Raw genomic sequence first — 19,593 nt, 5'->3', positions numbered from 1 at the left:
CACTGGTACTGACACTGGGGTCACATTGATGGGAAACCACTCACAACATGGACGGTCAGTTTAGATATTTATGTATCTGACAGTAACAGGTAATGGGAGATAGGCACCTTCAATTAAAAGTGCTGTCCATAGTGCATAAGAATAGCACACAAGTCATTTTTCTCTACTTAATTTGTCCAAAAATGTATTTTTGCTCTATTACATTTGTCCGATCCTTCTAAATTATGCCATAAATTCAGTTAAAACATTTGACTTGCAAGACAAAAGCCTGTTCACATTGTAACCACATCTGTATTTTACGAATTATGAAACTACAAGGAGGGCCCTATGAGGACAATGGTGCACATACATGCGTGGGTGTGTACAAGCAAGGGCAAGTGTGAGCACCAAATGGTGCATTTTTATTTCTCATGTGAGTTCTGACAGAAGTCAGAACATTTCTGCAGCCCATCCTCAGCACATTCCTCTCTCATCTGCAACTTATCATTCAGTTGTTGTTGTTTTTTTTTTTTTAACAGTTACAAAATAGTTGTAAAGGATTTGTACACAAGAAATGACGTTTTAAACGACCTTGCATGGTTGAGATAACATGATTACAGACTCTTGCAGCTGGATAGCAAGATCATAAACAAAATGCAATCTCTTAAAGCAGAATGGACACAAATTGTAAACATTTAAGCTTTCTTTACCGACAAACAGTAGTGAAGGAAATAAAAGTTATATTTGACGTAAGTAAAAATACCACGCTGTAAAGTTACAAATACAATGATGCAAGTGGTAAAATCCATCAAAAGCAAAAGTACTAATGCAGCAAAATGGTCCATGACTATTGTTAGTTGTATTGTTAGGTTAGTATGGTAGATACATTAATGTGTAAGCATTTTACAGATGCACTTGGTTGAGGTGGGACTGAGTTAAACAACTTAATAAACTCTTGGGTCTTTCAATTTGTAGCAGAGCATTACATTTGTAAAGTATTTACTGTCAAATAAATGTTGTGAAGAGAAATTACAATATTTCTCTCTTAAATGTGAAGTAGAAGTACAATTGGCATTAAATGGAAATACTTAAAAGCATGTGAAAATATTCAAAAACTTTACTGAAGTACATGTAAATGTACTTTTCCATCTTGAATAACAAACAGCAAAGACCATAATAAATATAGCTTACAAACCTTTAGATATATCCTGGCAACTTAATCCAAAAGGTAACAATGCATATATCTAAATGCATATATCTAAATGTCTTTAATTTACATTTATGTACAAAAGTAAACACCCATAGACGGTCATGTCTTAGATTCACATAACATTCATTGTAAACAGTGATGAAATCCACAGAGACGATGGCTTATGTGCATTGTAGCTCAGCATTTATCGCTTGTTAGCAGGAAGAGCCTAGCTAGCTGGAGTTTGTGGTTTGCTCTAGAGAGATTGGCTATAAGGTTATATCTGTGATATCACATGTTACAGAGCACTGTTGGACAGTGAGCTTAACAGTCTGAACTAACTTTGGACATTAAATGCAACCTGTGCATGTCACTTCATATCAACAAAGCTTACTGCATTCAAACATAATGACACAAATATAAGAACACAATCATTCAGTGCCAAGAAAAGTCTTGCATTTTGTGTGCATCATGAAAAAAAGATCCTCTTTCGTAACTATGGCAGCAAACACCAGTAGAGTCTGAATAGCAAGGGGCTCCAGACAAAAGCAGAATATGACAGAGGAACCCCACTGGACATCGGCTGTGTATTGTCTGTCATATTGTCAGGCTGTGTTTCCTCCACATAGCTGATAGATCTGGTGGTCAAGAGTCTGGCCCTGGACGGACCGTAGTCCTTCCTCTCAACAGTGGGTGGCAAGGTGGGCAGGGTGCAATTCTCAATCGAACTTGAGCACCCAACCTCAAGCCATCGAGTGAAAAGTTCTGACGTTAGCTTCAGGAGTTCTTCTGGAGAGGAAGATACTGTGGAGAATTGGGCCAGGTGCATTTCCTCCTGGAACCTCTGTGATGAGTAAACAAGGAAAAAATAAGGATTAAAGGTAAAAAACACAATCAACAAATCTTCAAGAGAACAATTTGGACTAATAAAGTCATGTGTGAAACAATTATTCAAACACTGATATCAATGCAGCAGGCAATTGCGTGAAATAATCAGGAACAATTGTCATATGGTATCATGGTGAGAAACTCCTACCTCTGTATTTTGGTTCTTTTTAATAATTTTATCCAGTGTCTGTTTCAGATCGAAGATTAAGGAGTGATTTAAGTGCTCATCCCAGAGGTTTCTGAGAAGCAGCTGCCAGGAGTCCAGGAGGACGACTGCAGCAGGGAACACACAACACTGCAGGGAAAGGTAGAACAACACAACAACCCCACAATCAATTTTAGGATGCAAAATCACAATCGGACTTGGTACAACCATCCTTTACTAAACTGATCTTTTTACTTTCTTTTAGCTTAAGAATAGAAGAAAGCTAATGTTAGCAGGAAAGTAAATAACAAAATGTTTTTTTCAGGAGAAGGCTGAAAACTGAAAGACATTAGAATGTACAACGTATATGAAACATCACTTTGCCTTTTTGTATGATAACTCACCTGATCTGTGTCACAGAGCATAGTTTTTGAGTATCGGTGCACTACATAGTAATCTTTAGGAAATACTGTCCGCTAACAGAGAAAGAAAAGAGAGACAAAAATGAGAATAAACAAGATGATGAAACAGGTTATTTACACTGAAATTATTACTATAATGAACTATGTTTATCACCGAGTTTGAATAACATTACATAGTACTTGATAATGTAATAACTAAACCACACATGAAACTACACAGCATTTGAATCCTCTTGTCACTTGATAACTTTGCAGGTTATCAGATGACAAGGGACAGCTGATTATTCTTATTTATTTCAATGAGATGTTCACCACCTCCTTATACCAAATAACTAAACACACATACAATAGATTTGTTGAGAATACATACAAAATATCATTCCTGCAGAGGGGATGATTTCACTTAAATAAATCATAAAAGTTAGAGTTTCACTTACAAATCCAGTTGGATTGGAGTCGATGGTCGTTTTAATGTTTCTTACACCTTCCCACTCAAAGTCACATCCACCACATTGGACAGTCAAAAGTGATAGCAACAGCAAAACTGTTTGCGACGAGCACAGAAGAAAGCATCAAAGCACATTCAGGTAATTGCTGGAAACTTTCTGTGGTTTGAAGCTCCTTCAAACTGCATACCTACTAAAAAACATGACATCATTTCCTGTAACAATTAGCTATTTCTGCAGAAAACAACACAAAATATGGGCAGTTGTTGCAACACCAAATTCTAAAGGAACAGAAATCTGCTTTAATTCACAAATTAAACTTAAACATGCAATAACCAGTGCTACTATTTCATTATAGAGCCACAGACTTTAAAAAGAAAGTTGTCAGAAAGATTTAACATGAAGTTCTTTGTCTTTTCTCACCTGGCAGTGACATCCTTTTATCTTTCTAAAAATGGACACTTCTCCATTTCTCTTGTTGACAGCAATCACTCTGCAGGCAGGTTTCTGTGTCAGGCTGTGGACGGCAAAGTTTCCTCTGGTTTCTTGAAGTCTGACAGAGTACGCTGCTGTCGCTTCTCCTTTATGACTTGATAGTTAATCTTCTTGTAGGCATCCCTTATACGTCCCTTCCTTTTTGGGCTCCTTTGGTACTTTCCAAAAAATTCTTCATTTGTCATCTCACGCCTTCATGCTCTCTCACTTTGGATTTTCCCACTTAAGCCTGAATGGCTGCAGCCTTTCCTTTCAAAGCTTTTGTTTTTTCCCTTTTTTTTCTACTATATCTTTTCCCCTTTCCTTTTCTTCGTCTCACTACTGACCTAGAATTTTCCTGACCAGCCTGATTTGAACCACTCCTCTGTACCCTGAAACTGGTTAATGGATAAAGCGGCAGAGACACTGGGCTCTTCCTCCTCCTCTGTATCTCTCTCTCTCTCTGGTCACTCTGTGTATTCTCACTCAGACACAGGCTCCGCTCAAAGTGAAAGTGCTAGGCTGGATTGCTTGTCTGCTCCCTTTAAGTCTCGGCCCCTCCCACCGCCACACGTTTTACCTCACTATTGACTGACCCGGCCCCCTCCCCCCTGCTCCCACATTCCCTGACACCCACCCTCATACCCCCATCCTCCCCCCTCCAAACCAGGGCCTAGGAGGCTTAGTCATGCAGTTGGAGCGTATGTTTTTCATTTGGACTCTCCCCCACACCTCTGCGCCTGTGGATCCCCCTTGTCTTTATCCCTCCAGAATCAGAGCGCAGTATCATCCTGTTTAATCATCACATGATCCTTTTATTTTTTATATAAATATGAGAATCACATTCCTTGAACAACTGACAAATAGCATTGCAACACTGCAACCAGAACTTGCAAGTCATTCCATGTGTGACAGCTTTCTTTAGTCATTACCATAAAAAAAAAAAAAAAAAAAAAAAAAAAAAAAAAGTGTCAGACCTGTGTGGTGTGAATGTGATGTCTGATATTGTGCACAGCTGTCATCATCCTGTCAGTAATGTGTTGTTCTGTGCCCTCCGGTCATGAAAAGTGTCCTGTTGCTTTGGATTTCAGTGAGATGTTAAGAGAGGAGTTAATTATAAATGAAAGGGAGGACGAACAAAGTTGTTGGGTCAAAGGCAAACTGTTTCTCTGCATGTTTATGTGATCACGAGCCAAAGGACGAAAGACAGCTTCCCAAAGTTATGGTTTCTGCTGTGGGAAAAAGGAAACTGCAGAACAGCAACAGGCTGACTGCAAGCGAAGCCTTAACACTCCCCAAGGCATCATTAACTGTGCAAACATCTACACCTAACATGCAATTTCATAACAGGCATAAATATCGTCATAGTGCCGTCTTCCTGTTTCAGACATCCCTTGCATATTGAGGGAAGTAAATATGTTACTAATTTGTGAAGTTCTTATTATGTTTGTGCATCCATAACTAGGGAAGTACATTCCTTTCAAAAGGAAAGCTACAGTCAGTCCAATATTTACAAACTCACTTGTCCTTCCAAATTTGGACTCAAGCATGAGTTTGCTCTTTTCTTCTTTTTTTTCTTTTACACAATCACTGCATACTTTTGTGTTAACAAAAAAAAAACAACAAAAAAAAAAAACAAACCAATTTAAACAAAGCCGTATGTTGCTGAATTTTATTGACTAAAGTGCAAACTGCATCAAAGCAACAGGCTCAAATAACTGGTCTGGAAAAAACTCCACAGAGGATCAGTGTGACTCATTAAGAAGCCAAAGCCCTGCTGATGTAGTCGGCTGTAGGGGAGCAAGGCCTTGTTATGCAACCATTTTGTACATTTCAGGACACCAGAAAACCTTAAAAGTGTTGTTTTACACCACTTGAGACTTGTTGGCTGACAGCCACCCAAACAAGTGAGTGGAAGCTGGTGGAGAAGTAGCTCTCCTACACTTCACTATAACTTCCTCTTTATTATTCTCGTTCGCCACAAGATGGAGCCAACTGTAGAACAAAAGAAGGACTGAAATTTCACATTAATTTATTTCATTATTTAAACATCAGCAACAGTAAACAAAGTGCAAAGCCTCAAAGTAATAAGTTAAACTTTACATATCGGTATGAAGAGGTCTTCTACAAGAATTCCCTTTCACAAACAAAAGCCCCCATTCAATGTGTTAATCTGCGCAGGATAATAATCAGGGTTAGGAACACAGTACATTTCTCATTATTTAAAATGACAATAATCATTCCTGTCATTCATTCACAGTCCTCTTTCATTCAGCTCAGAGTCCCAAGCAGTTAACAAAACTGATGATGAAAAGATTCTTGCTTTCACTTTCCTTTCTTCACCATTTCTCTTTTAAGATCCTTTCTCTTTACCCCTTTATCTCCTCCTCCTCCTCTTCCTCCACCTCCTCTTTGTCACTGGCTGGGGCTCCTCTCCCCTCCTCGGACTGCTGTCATTAAATGACTCTTGTAGGTCTTGCTGAGTCCAGTCATCCAGTACTTGAGCAGCCTGACATTGTCCTCCTCGCTGGGCCCTGTGGCACCAAGGAGGGCCAGAACTTTCTGGGTGTCCTCCCTCCCCCGACCATCCACTTTGGAGAACTTGAACAGCACTTTGACTTTACTGAAAGAGCGAGAAGTAACTATGAGAAATCTCACTTTAATCAAAGTCATCATGAATAAATTAGGGAAATTTACTAACTTCATCCACTCCTCCTTCAAACATAGCAGGCAGTGCGAGACAACATCCACTGACAAGTTCTCATTGGACAGGGCAACCTCAAGCTTGTTCAGTAGTGTTGGACCTGCAAAAAGAGGACCAAGATTCAGTCAATCAATAGTTTGACAGTTCAACATATGTACATAGTTCTAAGTACAAACTTTTCTGGCCTCCACATGTCTTATATGAAAAACCTGTTAACAAAACAGGTTTGAATGAAAGTTGGTACAAAGAAAGGTTCAGGGCCAAGAAATGAATCATTAACTCCTGACTTGGATCCAGATCCTGGCATCTTTGTTAATGGATTCCTTAACGTTATGCATATGTCTGAACATGTTGGCTACTATCACATTAACTGCTGCTCTGACATGAATAGGGGTTAATAAATGTGGTGGGATACTCTGTGTGTATTACTGATACAGATTCAGTTTCAATAGAAGACCAAAAATCTCAAAGTATTGTCTGGTCGAATTTACGTTAGTTCAAGTCAGTGCAGCAATGGCACGGTTCTCTCCTTTCAGGGATTAACTGTATATTTTGCAACCTTGAAAGTGGCAGCAAATGTGCAGTGATTACTGTGAATTAAGGTAATGTTTACTCACCCCTATCTGTAGGCTGTGGGTTGGCACTGCTGATGGTGAACTGATAAAGTGAGCAGATATCTTCTTCACCTGCAGCTGAAGTATGACAGCCTCTCTCTGAACTGACATCTACCAGCACTGAAAACTCTACAGGACAAACAGAAAAAAGGTGAGATCACCCCAATATGACCTGCAAGTACAAGCCTACAGGGGTAGCTTCACACTGAGCCACCAAAGTACGAGTCTACAGACTGTCTTGTACCTGAGGAGCTGACGTGGGTTGGAATGGGCACATCTGGGCTGAGACCCAAAAAGTTGCATTTGTAAGCCTCCTCATAATGAGTACTGTACGGCACAGCGCGCACACAACCTACTGGGAGCAAAGACTGATGGGAAAACACAGCAGAGATTTAGTATATACGTCCCCAACCACCCACTAATTTATCCGGCTGACATGTTGGCACAAAAGGAAAAGCAATGGTCAAAGTAATATAATTAACGATGGCTGAATTCTATTTGGCTGCTTCAGTTTCAGGGTGCTGGAACTGCCTCACTGTCATGACTTATTTGGATGGTTGCACAGAGCAGTTGTTAATGTTATTAATAACACTACAGACAAAAGCCTTGTCGGGATGTACAGAAAACAATAAAATGTTGTAAATTTAATTAGTTACAAAAAAAAGAAGTACATTAAAAACAACATACAAATGATTACAAAAGTCAAATATCTTTTTGCCGTAAAAATAAACAATAATCATACAGTGAAAACAGATGCACGCTCTGTCTCGCTTGTGCTTGTTGAATCAAAATTTCAGGGGAGCATGTACAGGCAAAATAAATGTCAAGGTGTGTAATGATGACTTAAATAATATGTGTATGTCTTTAGTCAATTACTGAAAGATAGAAAAAAAAAATGAATTCGTGAAAGTGAATGAACAAAGGTAATTGTTTTGGAGAAATAATATAATCAGCTGATGTTACATCAAAATTATTATATAATTTAGAGTCTTAAAGGAAATGGATCACTTTCATAAGAAACTGTTTTAAGAAACTGTTGTAACTTTGACAACATGTTGAGTAATTATGATAACCATGTCACACTAAACCAGAATTGACTGAAACATCATTACACCATTATTACACCATGACTCAACTAACAAGGGCCCTCCCAGTTATTGTTACTCATCGTCGTTGATATTTGACCGGCATCATAAAACAATCTCTCTAAACGGGGCAGAACGTGGTGTACCAGTAAAATAGAGTACCTTGAGCACTGTGAAAGCTGACTGGATGAGCCCAGGGTCAGCGCCTCGCCATATGACCTGATTTCCCATGAGCACGTGCCACGCTAGCTGCCGAAACTCAGCAGCCCCGAGGACCTGCAGAACGAACCACAATATGTACCATGCACCAGCTCACAGACACACGATTTGAGCTAATAGAAAAATATGTTTTAACTAATATGTATCTGATTAACACCAGTTAACTATAAATTCCTGTATTAAATCTTTTTCAGTTTTCTATTAATTTACACAGTTAAGTTAATGTAATCAAGCACAACAAAATTACAGTTCACAAGTTCACCTGTCTCAAATGCCTCAGTGACCTAAATTTCAGACCGGGTAATTCATCTAACTTTGCATCATCGCACAGGAAGTCAAGGCCCAGCTCGCTGTCTGATTGGTGCTGCTGTAACTTTGATCCGCTTCCTTCTGCTCCTTCCCAGCAGCTCATTTCCTCCTCTTGCTCTTTTGGAATAACCGAATGAGATAAAAACAGAAATCTTGAATGTTATCAAGCAGACTCAATATGAATGTAGGGTATTTCCACATGAAAATATTACAAACGGCTGGCGCTACATCACACCCCATATTTAGATATGACATACAAGAAATTGTATTTACTTGATTCCTGTTGTTCTGGGTTTTGTACCCTCATGGTTGAAATGCACTTATTGTTAAGTCGCTTTGGATAAAAGCATCAGCTAAATGAAATGTAATGTAATGTAATATTTAGACTCTGATGAGGTGTGCCTATGATGCTACTCATCCACTTTTTTTCACAACAAAATAAATACAATGTATTCTCACCTTATCTATGACTTTATTTCATTGCCTTTATAAATATATGGCCAGCACATGATGGACCAGCCTCCCCCACACATCACATCTGCTGAGTTTATTTTGCAGTATAAAGACATTTTATTTATACAAACAGTTTATTCATTCTTAATGAAGCTTTGTTATTTTGTTGTACTTTACACTTTGTGATTTTGAATCCTACAGAAATGTATTTACTTCTTTTTTATATGAGGAAACAGGGTATTACAATTCCTTAATCTAAGAACTGGACTTGAAAGTATTTCTGTAAATCCTTTAATCACTTTCTAAACCTTGACTAAAATTGTGTAAACTCCTTCTGGAAGGTGCAGCGTATTTGAGCAGAATGTTTGAGTGAATCACCCTGTTTTTCTGGCCGTCATGTGTCTGCACTGCACCGACTGACCCAGTGATTCAGACTTTATCAGGAGACTGTTCAGACTGATGATAAAACACATTGTGTAAACACATGACAGCAGCTGATTACATTCATTATCAAGAAGGGGCCAAACCTGTCTCGGGAGGAAATTATATGTGCCATTTTCCGGGGAAATTATTTTCCCTCTTTTTTCTGACTTTATGTCACTGGTCAATGTTTTATCTTCAGTTAAGGGCTTGACAAGATGTTAGTTCGATAAATAAAAATATTTGTGCAACAAACTAGTAAAAAAACAATGTGTCTACCTGTCTGTCTCTCTATGAGCACCAGTGTGTCCTCTGTCGGGGCCCCTTCAAGGAGCTTCTCTGTCAGACGACTACCACAAGCCTTTAGCAGCCTGGAAATGAAACACATCCGCACGGTCAGGTGAGCAATTACAGATCAGCTACATGGAGAAAGACAACAGTTTGTCTTGTCACAGTGGGACTGAGAGTCTATCAACTCACCAGCTGAAGGACGAGTGCAGACTGGCCCAGAGATTGGGATGCTGGGTGAGAGAAGTCAATGATCGAGCTGCATTGCCACTCCTTTGGTGTGGAAAAACTGCAGGTGAAAACACACTGTTCATCCTCACAGTTCGCTGGGGACAAACTCCCTGTTCACTGTCAAACACCTAATGGAGAGTAAGTGCAAAGACATCAGGAGCTGTAATAGATACATATCTGTAGAGTGTAGAGTCTTTACTTGTTTGAGAATACCACACTTGCAACCTACCTTTAGAGCTGTGCTTTGCAGGCTTTGTATAGTAAGTTTGAGATGACGTAACAGGAAAGGCCAGGAGTTGATGAGGTAGATCCTGTCCATGGCCACCATAACAATACTGTACCAGCGCTGGAAGCCTCTGGCCAGGCTGTCTTTGATAAAGAAGGTGTGTGAGAACACAAATCCATGTTGCTCGTCTCCAAAAAAAATTGGCCCCTCACGCCCAGGACACACCTGAAACCGAAAGACAGAAAATAGGTGGAAGTATGTGAGGAGACACAGGATTAAAATAAACAACAGTACATTTCATTCAGTGCATGAGATGTGTGACTCACACACACATACATACTGAGACGTACGTCACTGTTTACCTCACAGCTGAGACTGCGAACACAAGCCTGGCGGACCACACTGAAAAGCTGGGGCTGTCTGGGGTGCTGGTGGCTCAGGAAGCGGATGCCTGTTTCATCATCAATGCTCACAAAGCCTGGGTGTGAAGCAGGTAGAGAGCGACATCCCTATGAGGCAGAAAAAAAGAGGACAATTAGGACTTTGGGACGAGTGATAGGAATACGAACTCACCTTCAAGCTGAAAATAATCAGACTGAGTGTTCTCCAGAAATGAGGGGCGGGGGGGGGGGGGTAAGTATCTGATAAGCTCATGGTCAGGTGACATCCTGTTCTCAGTCTGTAGCCCATCACTCACCTCACACATTTCTCCTCTCTGTGTGGCCGAGCTGTTGGCCCTCATGGTCAGACCTTCACCTTCCCGGTCACCGTCTCGATCCCTGTCCCCAGGCACAGGTGCACCTGTCTGGGATGAAGGGGCCGGGGATGGAGGGTGCAGCGCCTCGGTGCAGAACAGTGTCCGAGGACCATGGAGCTCACAGAAGTGACAAAGAGCCACCAGAGCATTCATCTGTGGGACAGTTTTCAAATGTTTACTATGCTGATTATATGCGATTAAGATGTCAACAATAGCAGTTACATGTGGCTCTGGTTCGTCACTGACATTACTGAGTTACACTACAGTTAAGACATGGTTATTGCAGCTGACAGTATCAGAGAATCCTACCTTTAGCGCAGAGCCAAGATAAACAAAATGACTGGTGCTCAATGCTACTTCACAGAAGGGTATTCATTGGCCGAAGTGTTCAAAAAGCCGTTACATAAAAAACAATTGTGGCGTCAAATAAAATAAAATGTTGAATAAATCCGTATTTTTTTCAAAAAAACATGGTTCTTCCTGTTAAGATTGAGGTTTTCTACACTTTCTTGTTTCCCTATGTGCAGCTGCTAACAGGCATCAACAGTGCAGGTCACATGACGCAGAGTCACGCGCTCGAGCACAGATGACGCATGGTTGCCAGTCGCGGCGCCAATTTTTCTTTATTTTAACCCTCGCTTCAAAAAATTTCTGATTCTTTTACAGCAGTAAGAAATTCTGCAAACAACCTTTTTTTTTAAATTTTTTTATTTCTCGCTTTTCTTGCTAAAATTAAGCTCAATGTAGCACACAAAGGGCACCTTTCGTCAAAAAAAAAAAAACCGAACTAAAACTACATTACCCATAATGCCATCGGGCACAACAAACAATAGTCAAAGGGCGATACGAGTCAGAGCCGTTTTCTTTGACGGTTAGTATCTTTTAAAAAGTCTGTTCGCGGTGGTTTGAAGGCGTGTATATGTTTTGAATGTATTATCATTATAACGTGGTCAACTTTTCATTGAGTTGTTGAATTATGAGAAGTTTTTTTTAATATTGTACAACGCTTCAGCCACTTCCGCATTTAATGTCGGAGTGTCCGTTTTTATTTGTCACTGACAGGTCTAATAAAGCCAAAAGTTAAAACACCACAGTGACACAACAGGCTTCTTTCTTTTTTTTTTTGCCTTCCAAATCCCAGATCAGAACATGGCATCAGACGGACCAGGAGAAGAGCAGAGAGGTGGGGGGACACACCGGACAACCAGCAGCCTGACGGACACACCGGGTCCAGAAGATGGGCCCCCAGCCAGCTCCAGCACCTGTAAAGACACCCCTGAAGCCACGGGAGGTAAATCACTCTTATAGTTTTAATTACAGTGATGCACAGTGACTATTTGCTGTTTGTCAAATGGCTTTCTGAATGCTTCTCATATAGCTATAAATAAGTCCATACAATAAACCAGAAATAAAAGCATCTTGTTATTTGACAGCTACAGAGGAGGCCTGCTGATAACTCGTATGACTGAAATCAGTTTACGTTTCTCAGTAATCTACTGTCATGAAATCCGTTAGTCTGTATGTTTCTGTTCCTGTGAGTAATTTGGATTCTGGTAAGGTCTCAAAACAATTATCATGTGGCCTCTTAGGTAAGGGTGATTGAGCTGATCACTGTGATCTGTAGCCTATTTTTGCCCTTCCTGCCAGTTTGCAAAATGTTTTGAAATTTAAGGAAATGAGTCAAGAGCAATAAACATTGGTGTTGACCTTCCCAAGAAAGGGTTTGCTGTCTGCTTCTACTCCCACTTGTATCACCAGATTCCTGTCCAGATGAAATTTCCAAGTGATTAAAAAAACATTCCCTGTTACTTTCACTGAGATCTAGAAGCAGTTGAAAGACTCCTGTTGCTGATATGGGCAACATGTGCCAGTCAGTGCCATCTCACTGGGAAATAAATTACATTACATCTAATAATTAAAGTGTTTCATCGTGAGTCACATTGAATTCTCTAATCTCAAAATAGTGTCACAGGATGTGTGATATGTGTTTGAGTTTACAGGCAGCCACGTCCTCACTACTTGGCTGACATTTGAGAGCTCTGGGTCGTGTCATTGCCACCTGTTATATGATTTACACTGTTTGGCATTGTATTGGAGAATAAATTTAATATTCTCACTCATTCATTCCTGATTTGAATTGTTAATTGTAGTGTCAGACATGGTAAAGATAATGATAAGAAGGAATCTTTTAAAAGAGATTAAAAAGAGCGGGTGATTAAGGATAATATATCCGGATGTCTGCGATCTGGCACACTTAAACAAATCTTACTGAGGCTTATATAAGTGACACAAAAGAAAAAAAACATGCAGAAGTCAACACTAGAACCATACATTTCCTCAATATGAATATCACATAACACTGCATATTAGTATTTACATTTATCCTGCCTGCTGAATAGAGCTGCAATGATTAATCAATTCATTGATCAACAGAAAATGTATCTGCAACAATTTTGATAATCAATTTTAAATCATTTAAAGTAATTTTATGAATTTTAATGAAAAAATGTCAAAATTCTCTGATTACAGCTTTTTAAATTTGAGTATATTTTGGTTCCCCTAATGATCCATGATAGTAAACTTAATATCTTTGTGTTGTGTTGTGGACTGTTGGTCAGGACATGAGATATTTTAGGCTGCACCTTTCGGCTTTCTGAAACACTGGTTGACATTTTTCACAATTTTCGGACATTTTGAAGTCCAATCAACGAAACGATTTTTCGAGAAAATGATCTACAGATAGAACATTATGAAAATTATTGTTAGTTGCAGCCCTGTTGCTGAGTTAAGTAAACAGTCAACTTTCTAATCTCAGTATTTTCATTGTTTGTGAAAACTGCTATAAACTAATAGGTGTAAATCACAAGGAGTAAACTGCCTGAGTTATATGGGGCTACTTACAGCAAAAGTGTTTTTTTTTTCACTTGTATCATTGTTGTGTTATTATAATTTATAAGGTCTCACGACTTTCTTTACAGGCTCTCACTTACAGTTGTATCACATATACATTTGCCTCCTCTTATGTCACTCATCACTTTCTCTTTCTGCTGCTGTATCACTCACAGAGTCAACAGAAATGGATCAGGACAGAGTCAAAGTGTGCCAGTTTTTCCGGATGGCAAAGTGTCATTTTGGCCCCAGATGTCATTTCTCTCACAGGTCTGCCCGCCTCACCTCGATCAGCAAAGTCACCAACAGGACAGTACAGGACAGTTGACTGACTTCCATGTATATTGTACTTGTTTTTTTGGTAAATTTAAATACAGTAGGTGGCAGTCTAAATATTGATATTTTATTTCTTGTCAGTTGCTGCTCATGTTGCAGCACAGACAGAGGTTTACACTTTGCATTGAATAGATATGATTCATATGAAGATTTATCTGTGTCAAATTGAAGTCAAGACTTTTACGATTGTTTTCTCATTCATCATGATCACGTGCACGTTCTTCCACTTCTTTCACTTCTTCTGCTGTTGTTGCTGTAACTTCTCAGTGAGCCATCACTGGATGATCCAGGGGCTGTATGTCCTGACATGGATGACAAACAGGATGGAGAAACGATGGAAAAACACAAGAAGAAGAAAAGCTGTGTGACCAAAGGGACAAAGCCGAAATACAAGGGAAGAGGTCAATCCATATTCAGTTAGTTTCCTACGTCATCTGATAATGATAACTGTCTCTTAAGAGGCAACAAAACTCTTACAATTTTTCATTCACTTTTTCCCTACATTCAAATGTTTGAACTCTTTCTCTCCAGCGGAGGTGAACAAAAAGCCTCGTATGCGCACAGCGGATGACGTGATCTCTCGGATCCTCTGGGACTCATCAGTGGATGCATCAGAATTTGTCGTGGGCTACGTGGACCGGTTCCTTGGCGTGCTGGAGCGCCCCTTCTGTGACTTCAACTGGGACACCAACCCGTGTGACTGTGATTACACGACTGAGCTGGCCCTGCCCAAACACAGGATCCAGTACTTCACCTACAGAGGGCACCGTGTCTGGGACCGCCACACTAGGACTGACAGGGTGTTTGGCTCCACCGGTCAATCTTTGGCTCCCCCCTTTGGAAAGGAGGAGGAAGTAAAGGGTAAGCGAGGACCCTTCGGTGCTACCTCAGCTTACACACAGATACAGTGCATCCGGAAAGTATTCACAGTGCTTCACTTTTCCCACATTTTGTTGTTACAGCCTTATTCCAAAATGGATTAAATTCATTTTTTTTCCCTCAAAATTGTACACACAGTATCCCATAATGATAACGTGAAAAACGTTTTTTTAGAAATTTTTACAAATCTATTAAAATTAAAAAACAAAATAAATCACATGTACATAAGTATTCACAGCCTTTGCCATGACACTCAAAATTGAGCTCAGGTGCATCCTGTTTCCACTGATCATCCTTGAGATGTTTCTACAACTTGATTGGAGTCCACCTGTGGTAAATTCAGTTGATTGGACTTGATTTGGAAAGGCACACACCATCTATATAAGGTCCCACAGTTGACAGTGCATGTCAGAGCACAAACCAAGCCATGAAGTCCAAAGAATTGTCTGTAGACCTCCGAGACAGAATTGTATCGAGGCACAGATCTGGGGGAGGGTTTAGAAAAAATTCTGGAGCATTGAAGGTCCCAATGAGCGCAGTAGCCTCCATCATCTGTAAATGGAAGAAGTTTGGAACCACCAGGACTCTTCCTAGAGTTGACCGCCCGGCCAAACTGAGCGATCGGGGGAGAAGGGCCTTAGTCAGGGAGGTGACTAAGAACCTGATGGTCACTCTGACAGCTCCAGCGTTGCTCTGTGAAGAGAGGAGAACCTTCCAGAAGGACAACCATCTCTGCAGCACTCCACCAAGCAGGCCTGTATGGTAGAGTGGCCAGATGGAAGCCACTCCTCAGTAAAAGGCACATGACAGCCCACCTGGAGTTTACCAAAAGGCACCTGAAGGACTGTCAGACCATGAGAAACTAAATTCTCTGGTCTGATGAAACAAAGATTGAACTCTTTGGCCTGAATGCCAAGCGTCATGTTTGGAGGAAACCAGGCACCGCTCATCACCTGGCCAATACCATCTCTACGGTGAAGCATGGTGGTGGCAGCATCATGCTGTGGGGATGTTTTTCAGCGGCAGGAACTGGGAGACTAGTCAGGATGGAGGGAAAGATGAATGCAGCAATGTACAGAGACATCCTTGATGAAAACCTTCTCCAGAGCGCTCTGGACCTCAGACTGGGGCGAAGGTTCATCTTCCAACAGGACAACGACCCGAAGCACACAGCCAAGATAACAAAGGAATGGCTTCGGGACAAATCTGTGAATGTCTTTGAGAGGCCCAGCCAGAGCCCAGACTTGAACCCTCTGGGCTCTCTCTCTGGAGAGATCTGAAAATGGCTGTGCACCAACGCTCCCCATCCAACCTGATGGAGCTTGAGAGGTCCTGCAAAGAAGAATGGGAGAAACTTCCCAAAAATAGATGCCAAGCTTGTAGCATCATACTCAAAAAGATTTGAGGCTGTAGTTGCTGCCAAAGGTGCTTCAACAAAGTATTGAGCAAAGGCTGTGAATACTTGTGTACGTGTTATATTTTCGTTCTTTATTTTTAATAGATTTGCAAAACTTTTTTCACTTTGTTATTGTGGGGTATTGTGTGCAGAATTTTGAGGAAAAAAATGAATTTAATCCATTTTGGAATAAGGCTGTCATATAACAAAATGTGCAAAAAGTGAAGCGCTGTGAATACTTTCCAGATGCACGGTACATTCTGCAGAATTTAAACTTGCGAAATATAACTATTTGTTTCAGAAGAAATAGACTCACAAGACCTAAACCAACAAGACAGTCTTAAAACCACAGAAGAGCAGCCACCTGTGGTTAGTGGGCAGGAAGAGAGTGAAACAGAGGAGTGTGCTCCTGCCAATAACACACATCTGGAGGAGGAGAAGCAGAGTGACTTCTCACAAACGGCTCCAAAATGCAGAAAAAACACTTCTCAGGAACAACAGGAGTCACGACAACCCTGCGTTGTGGAGGAGGCGGCGAATAGGTCTGATGCTCATGTTCATCCTTTGAATTTAACCAATAACAGGCAACTCATGTACGAAACAAAATGGGATTATTAGTGTCTAAATATTCAGAAGTCAGACCGTCTTTAGTTTCATGCGAATCAAAACATGTGGGGGGAGTATAGTAACAACAAGGATTTAAATCAGATACTTCGCATTTCATTGGACCACTCAAATGCCTTCTTTATATCTTGAGGACCCACATCTGCTTCACAAGCACTCCTGAATGAGGAGGAGCAGAACAAGAGAGAAAGGAATAAATGCACAGTCCACTGTACCTGCTAGTGTGGTTTTATGTTACGAGTTGGCCAGTCTGCTAGAATTACATTTGACTGAAATACGTATCTATAAGTCCCCAAAGTTCAAGATGAATCATCAAAAATATTGTCAGAATTTACAGAAAAGCAGGGAATTTCATACAACAATCCTTTTTTGATACAAAATAATTTTTGAAACATATTACACATGTTACAAGAAAGAAGTAGGGATTAGAAGTTGGAAAATCAACTTTTATATTTCACTAATTCATGTTTCTACGGGTGACTCGGTTTTAAGTCTGAAAAGTTAACTTTTGAAAGCAGTCGTGTAAGATACTCTCCTGCTTCTTTAGTAATTTTACTCTCCTGTTTTGATTTTAGACCTCAGGCTTCAACAGACCAAACATCCCCTTCGCCCCAAAAGGAGGAACTGACTGTAAAAGAGGAGGGGGAGGAGGAAACTTCTTCCCCTTCTGGGGAAGAAGGCTGCGAAGGCAACGGGGACACCGTGGTGGGTGCAGCTCATCTCACACTGAAATACCTTCTTGCTGTTACATTTCATGTTTCGTACGGTTACTCTTACGTTTCACTTCTATACAGAGTTGTGTTGGAAATCTACAAACGGGGCAGAATCCTTCAGCACCTCTGGAGCAGAGAGAGGAGAAGCGCGGCGGTCGCCCCACCAAAAAACGACCCACACACTTCATCACCTTCAGGGCCAACACTCCTGCTCTCCTCTCCAGTTTCCAGCAGCTGCAGGAGGAGCTCACCACCCTCCTTCCCTCCTCTGCTCCTCACTGGCAGACCGCCTCCTGCCTGCATGTCACCCTGTGCCTCCTGGTGCTACACGGCCCAGCCGAGGAGGCCGCTGCCGGGGAGATCCTCCAACGGTTTGCCCATTTCGATCGCAACCCGCCCGTGGCCGTGACCTTTCCCGTGAAGCTGAAACATTTCAATGGGAAAGTGCTGTTCCTGAGCCCCCAGCCTCATCTCCAACTCCAGCAGCTCAACAACGGCCTGCAGGAGGCCTACAGGAAGGAGGGCTGGCTCCACAGGGACTCCTACAACCCACGCTTCCACCTCACTCTGGCCAAGGTGGAGGACAGGGAGGGAGAGAGGATATTTGAAGGGGTAGGGGACCTGAAGGTAGGGAAAGGGTTACATTTTGGCCGTCTGCCAGTTAACACCTTACACCTTTGTGCCATAGGCGTTTCCAAAGTAGATGGTTTTTATGAGACCTTGTGCACAGTAACTCTTCGATGATAAAGGAGTGCTTCATATACATACACTACATGTTCTGAATGTTATTACACATTTGTCCGGGTGCAATAGGCTGTGTGGTCTTATCTACCAAAGTTGATGCTGGGGTTGGAATTTTTAATATTCTTAAATTTATTCAGGAAAAAATGGCCGATGTCCAATCATATTAAACTTTATTAAGATGCAAAAGGATGCAACAATCCCACTTAACTTCGAATTTTACTGAAATATTCCTAAATTGGTGCATTTTAATTGGTTAAGGACCTGCATTATATTTCATGTTTATATTTTAAGATGAGAGATGAATATGACTCGCACAAAATAGCGGGAACTAATAATGAAAGCCAATACAGAAGATCCAGAACTCGCTAAAAGCACAGATGCTTATTTCCTGGTTTGTGTGGAAAAATATAAAAACGAAAAAACAATTGGCCAAAATTCAACAACATTGACTTCACTGTTTTGTTTAGATTGCACATTAAAATACAACAGGAGTTGACCAAAGTGCTGGACAACCTCAAACAAAATCAAAACAATCAGACAGACTTGAGTCATTTAGGCCAAAATAAGCAATTAAGCACAACAAAATTCAAAACAATGATAAGCCAAAACAACACGCGGGGATATACACGGGCAGTACATATTTCTCAAAGACGGTTATTGTAAAGAACGATGCAATTGGTCATTTTCTCATCAGCTTTCACTCATTAGGCTTGTTGCACCTGCAGAATCTGCCTCGCCTTCAGTAGAAATACATGTTATTTTCTTTCTCTGCCTCCTCTGTATTTGATGGGCCAACGTTGGACTCTAGGCATCTGTAACTTTTACTGCTTTACTGCTACACAGACTGGACATATACACTCGCTATAAAGGCTTATGCAGGGTACATATTTTGTTCATGAGGGCGAAAGAGTACGTGTTTTTTTTTTTTTTCTTACAGCCATGAATAATCAGAGTTGTTTTCTGCAGCTTGTAATTCCATGATTTATACAATCTGCTTGATATGAATATTGTATGGCCTGCGTTCCACAAGAATGATCAATTTGTATTCTATTACAATTAATTGCTAGATTGTCATACACATTAAATATTAAATGGGTTATTTTAAGTTCTGCGAGTGGTGATATTTTATCAGTTCGGTGATGGATGCCCTGGATGTGGTACTG

At 40.7% G+C, this 19,593-nt stretch overlaps 3 protein-coding genes across 6 annotated transcripts; 1 reads left to right on the top strand and 2 right to left on the bottom strand.

Annotated features, from left to right (window-relative positions):
- Nucleotides 1-702: 702 nt before the first annotated feature.
- LOC138194141 (uncharacterized) lies at nt 703-4,055 on the bottom strand. The gene is made up of 5 exons (XM_069142642.1): nt 3,493-4,055; nt 3,061-3,167; nt 2,606-2,677; nt 2,205-2,351; nt 703-2,012 (listed from the first exon to the last, which is right to left on the bottom strand). The coding sequence occupies exons 1-5, from the start codon at nt 3,503-3,505 to the stop codon at nt 1,665-1,667; spliced, it is 687 nt and encodes a 228-aa protein (XP_068998743.1). The 5' UTR covers nt 3,506-4,055; the 3' UTR covers nt 703-1,664.
- A 1,503-nt stretch (nt 4,056-5,558) lies between these two features.
- Nucleotides 5,559-11,400, bottom strand: flcn (folliculin). Of its 2 annotated transcripts, none has more exons than XM_069142640.1 (12): nt 11,159-11,400; nt 10,790-11,002; nt 10,443-10,601; nt 10,096-10,317; nt 9,828-9,994; nt 9,627-9,718; nt 8,428-8,591; nt 8,109-8,222; nt 7,106-7,229; nt 6,865-6,990; nt 6,245-6,347; nt 5,559-6,166 (listed from the first exon to the last, which is right to left on the bottom strand). In XM_069142640.1, the coding sequence occupies exons 2-12, from the start codon at nt 11,000-11,002 to the stop codon at nt 5,959-5,961; spliced, it is 1,692 nt and encodes a 563-aa protein (XP_068998741.1). In that variant the 5' UTR covers nt 11,159-11,400; the 3' UTR covers nt 5,559-5,958. The 2 variants fall into 2 exon arrangements, with proteins under 2 accessions (XP_068998741.1, XP_068998742.1); XM_069142641.1 differs by having other exon boundaries at nt 10,455-10,601.
- Nucleotides 11,401-11,614: 214 nt separating this feature from the next.
- On the top strand, nt 11,615-19,535 carry leng9 (leukocyte receptor cluster (LRC) member 9). Of its 3 annotated transcripts, none has more exons than XM_069142639.1 (8): nt 11,615-11,720; nt 11,991-12,140; nt 13,915-14,008; nt 14,342-14,475; nt 14,606-14,935; nt 16,651-16,891; nt 17,549-17,678; nt 17,768-19,535. In XM_069142639.1, the coding sequence occupies exons 1-8, from the start codon at nt 11,657-11,659 to the stop codon at nt 18,428-18,430; spliced, it is 1,806 nt and encodes a 601-aa protein (XP_068998740.1). In that variant the 5' UTR covers nt 11,615-11,656; the 3' UTR covers nt 18,431-19,535. The 3 variants fall into 3 exon arrangements, with proteins under 3 accessions (XP_068998740.1, XP_068998739.1, XP_068998738.1); XM_069142638.1 differs by having other exon boundaries at nt 14,342-14,490; nt 16,654-16,891; XM_069142637.1 differs by having other exon boundaries at nt 14,342-14,490.
- Nucleotides 19,536-19,593: the final 58 nt, after the last annotated feature.

Source organism: Embiotoca jacksoni, unplaced genomic scaffold, assembly GCF_022577435.1.
Source record: "Embiotoca jacksoni isolate LCO1_2020_lvr unplaced genomic scaffold, fEmbJac1.0.p SCAF_11, whole genome shotgun sequence".
Taxonomy (NCBI): Eukaryota; Metazoa; Chordata; class Actinopteri; family Embiotocidae; genus Embiotoca; species Embiotoca jacksoni.
Note: the sequence above shows the minus strand (reverse complement) of the source record. Positions and strands in the feature narration are given on the sequence as shown.

Bases quoted from the DNA above. Each gene is read 5' to 3' on its own strand.
- leng9 (XM_069142637.1), top strand. From the start codon at position 11,657: ATGCCATCGGGCACAACAAACAATAGTCAAAGGGCGATACGAGTCAGA. The intron at 14,009-14,341 runs GTCTGCCCGCCT...GTAACTTCTCAG, and splicing joins AGATGTCATTTCTCTCACAG to TGAGCCATCACTGGATGATC. The intron at 16,892-17,548 runs GTCTGATGCTCA...TTTTGATTTTAG, and splicing joins GTGGAGGAGGCGGCGAATAG to ACCTCAGGCTTCAACAGACC.
- LOC138194141 (XM_069142642.1), bottom strand. The intron at 2,678-3,060 runs GTAAGTGAAACT...TTTCTCTGTTAG, and splicing joins ACTCCAATCCAACTGGATTT to CGGACAGTATTTCCTAAAGA. The intron at 2,352-2,605 runs GTGAGTTATCAT...CTTTCCCTGCAG, and splicing joins TGCTCTGTGACACAGATCAG to TGTTGTGTGTTCCCTGCTGC.
- flcn (XM_069142640.1), bottom strand. From the start codon at position 11,002: ATGAATGCTCTGGTGGCTCTTTGTCACTTCTGTGAGCTCCATGGTCCT. The intron at 10,318-10,442 runs GTACGTCTCAGT...TTTCGGTTTCAG, and splicing joins GCTGTGAGGTAAACAGTGAC to GTGTGTCCTGGGCGTGAGGG. The intron at 6,167-6,244 runs GTTAGTAAATTT...TCGCTCTTTCAG, and splicing joins TTGAAGGAGGAGTGGATGAA to TAAAGTCAAAGTGCTGTTCA.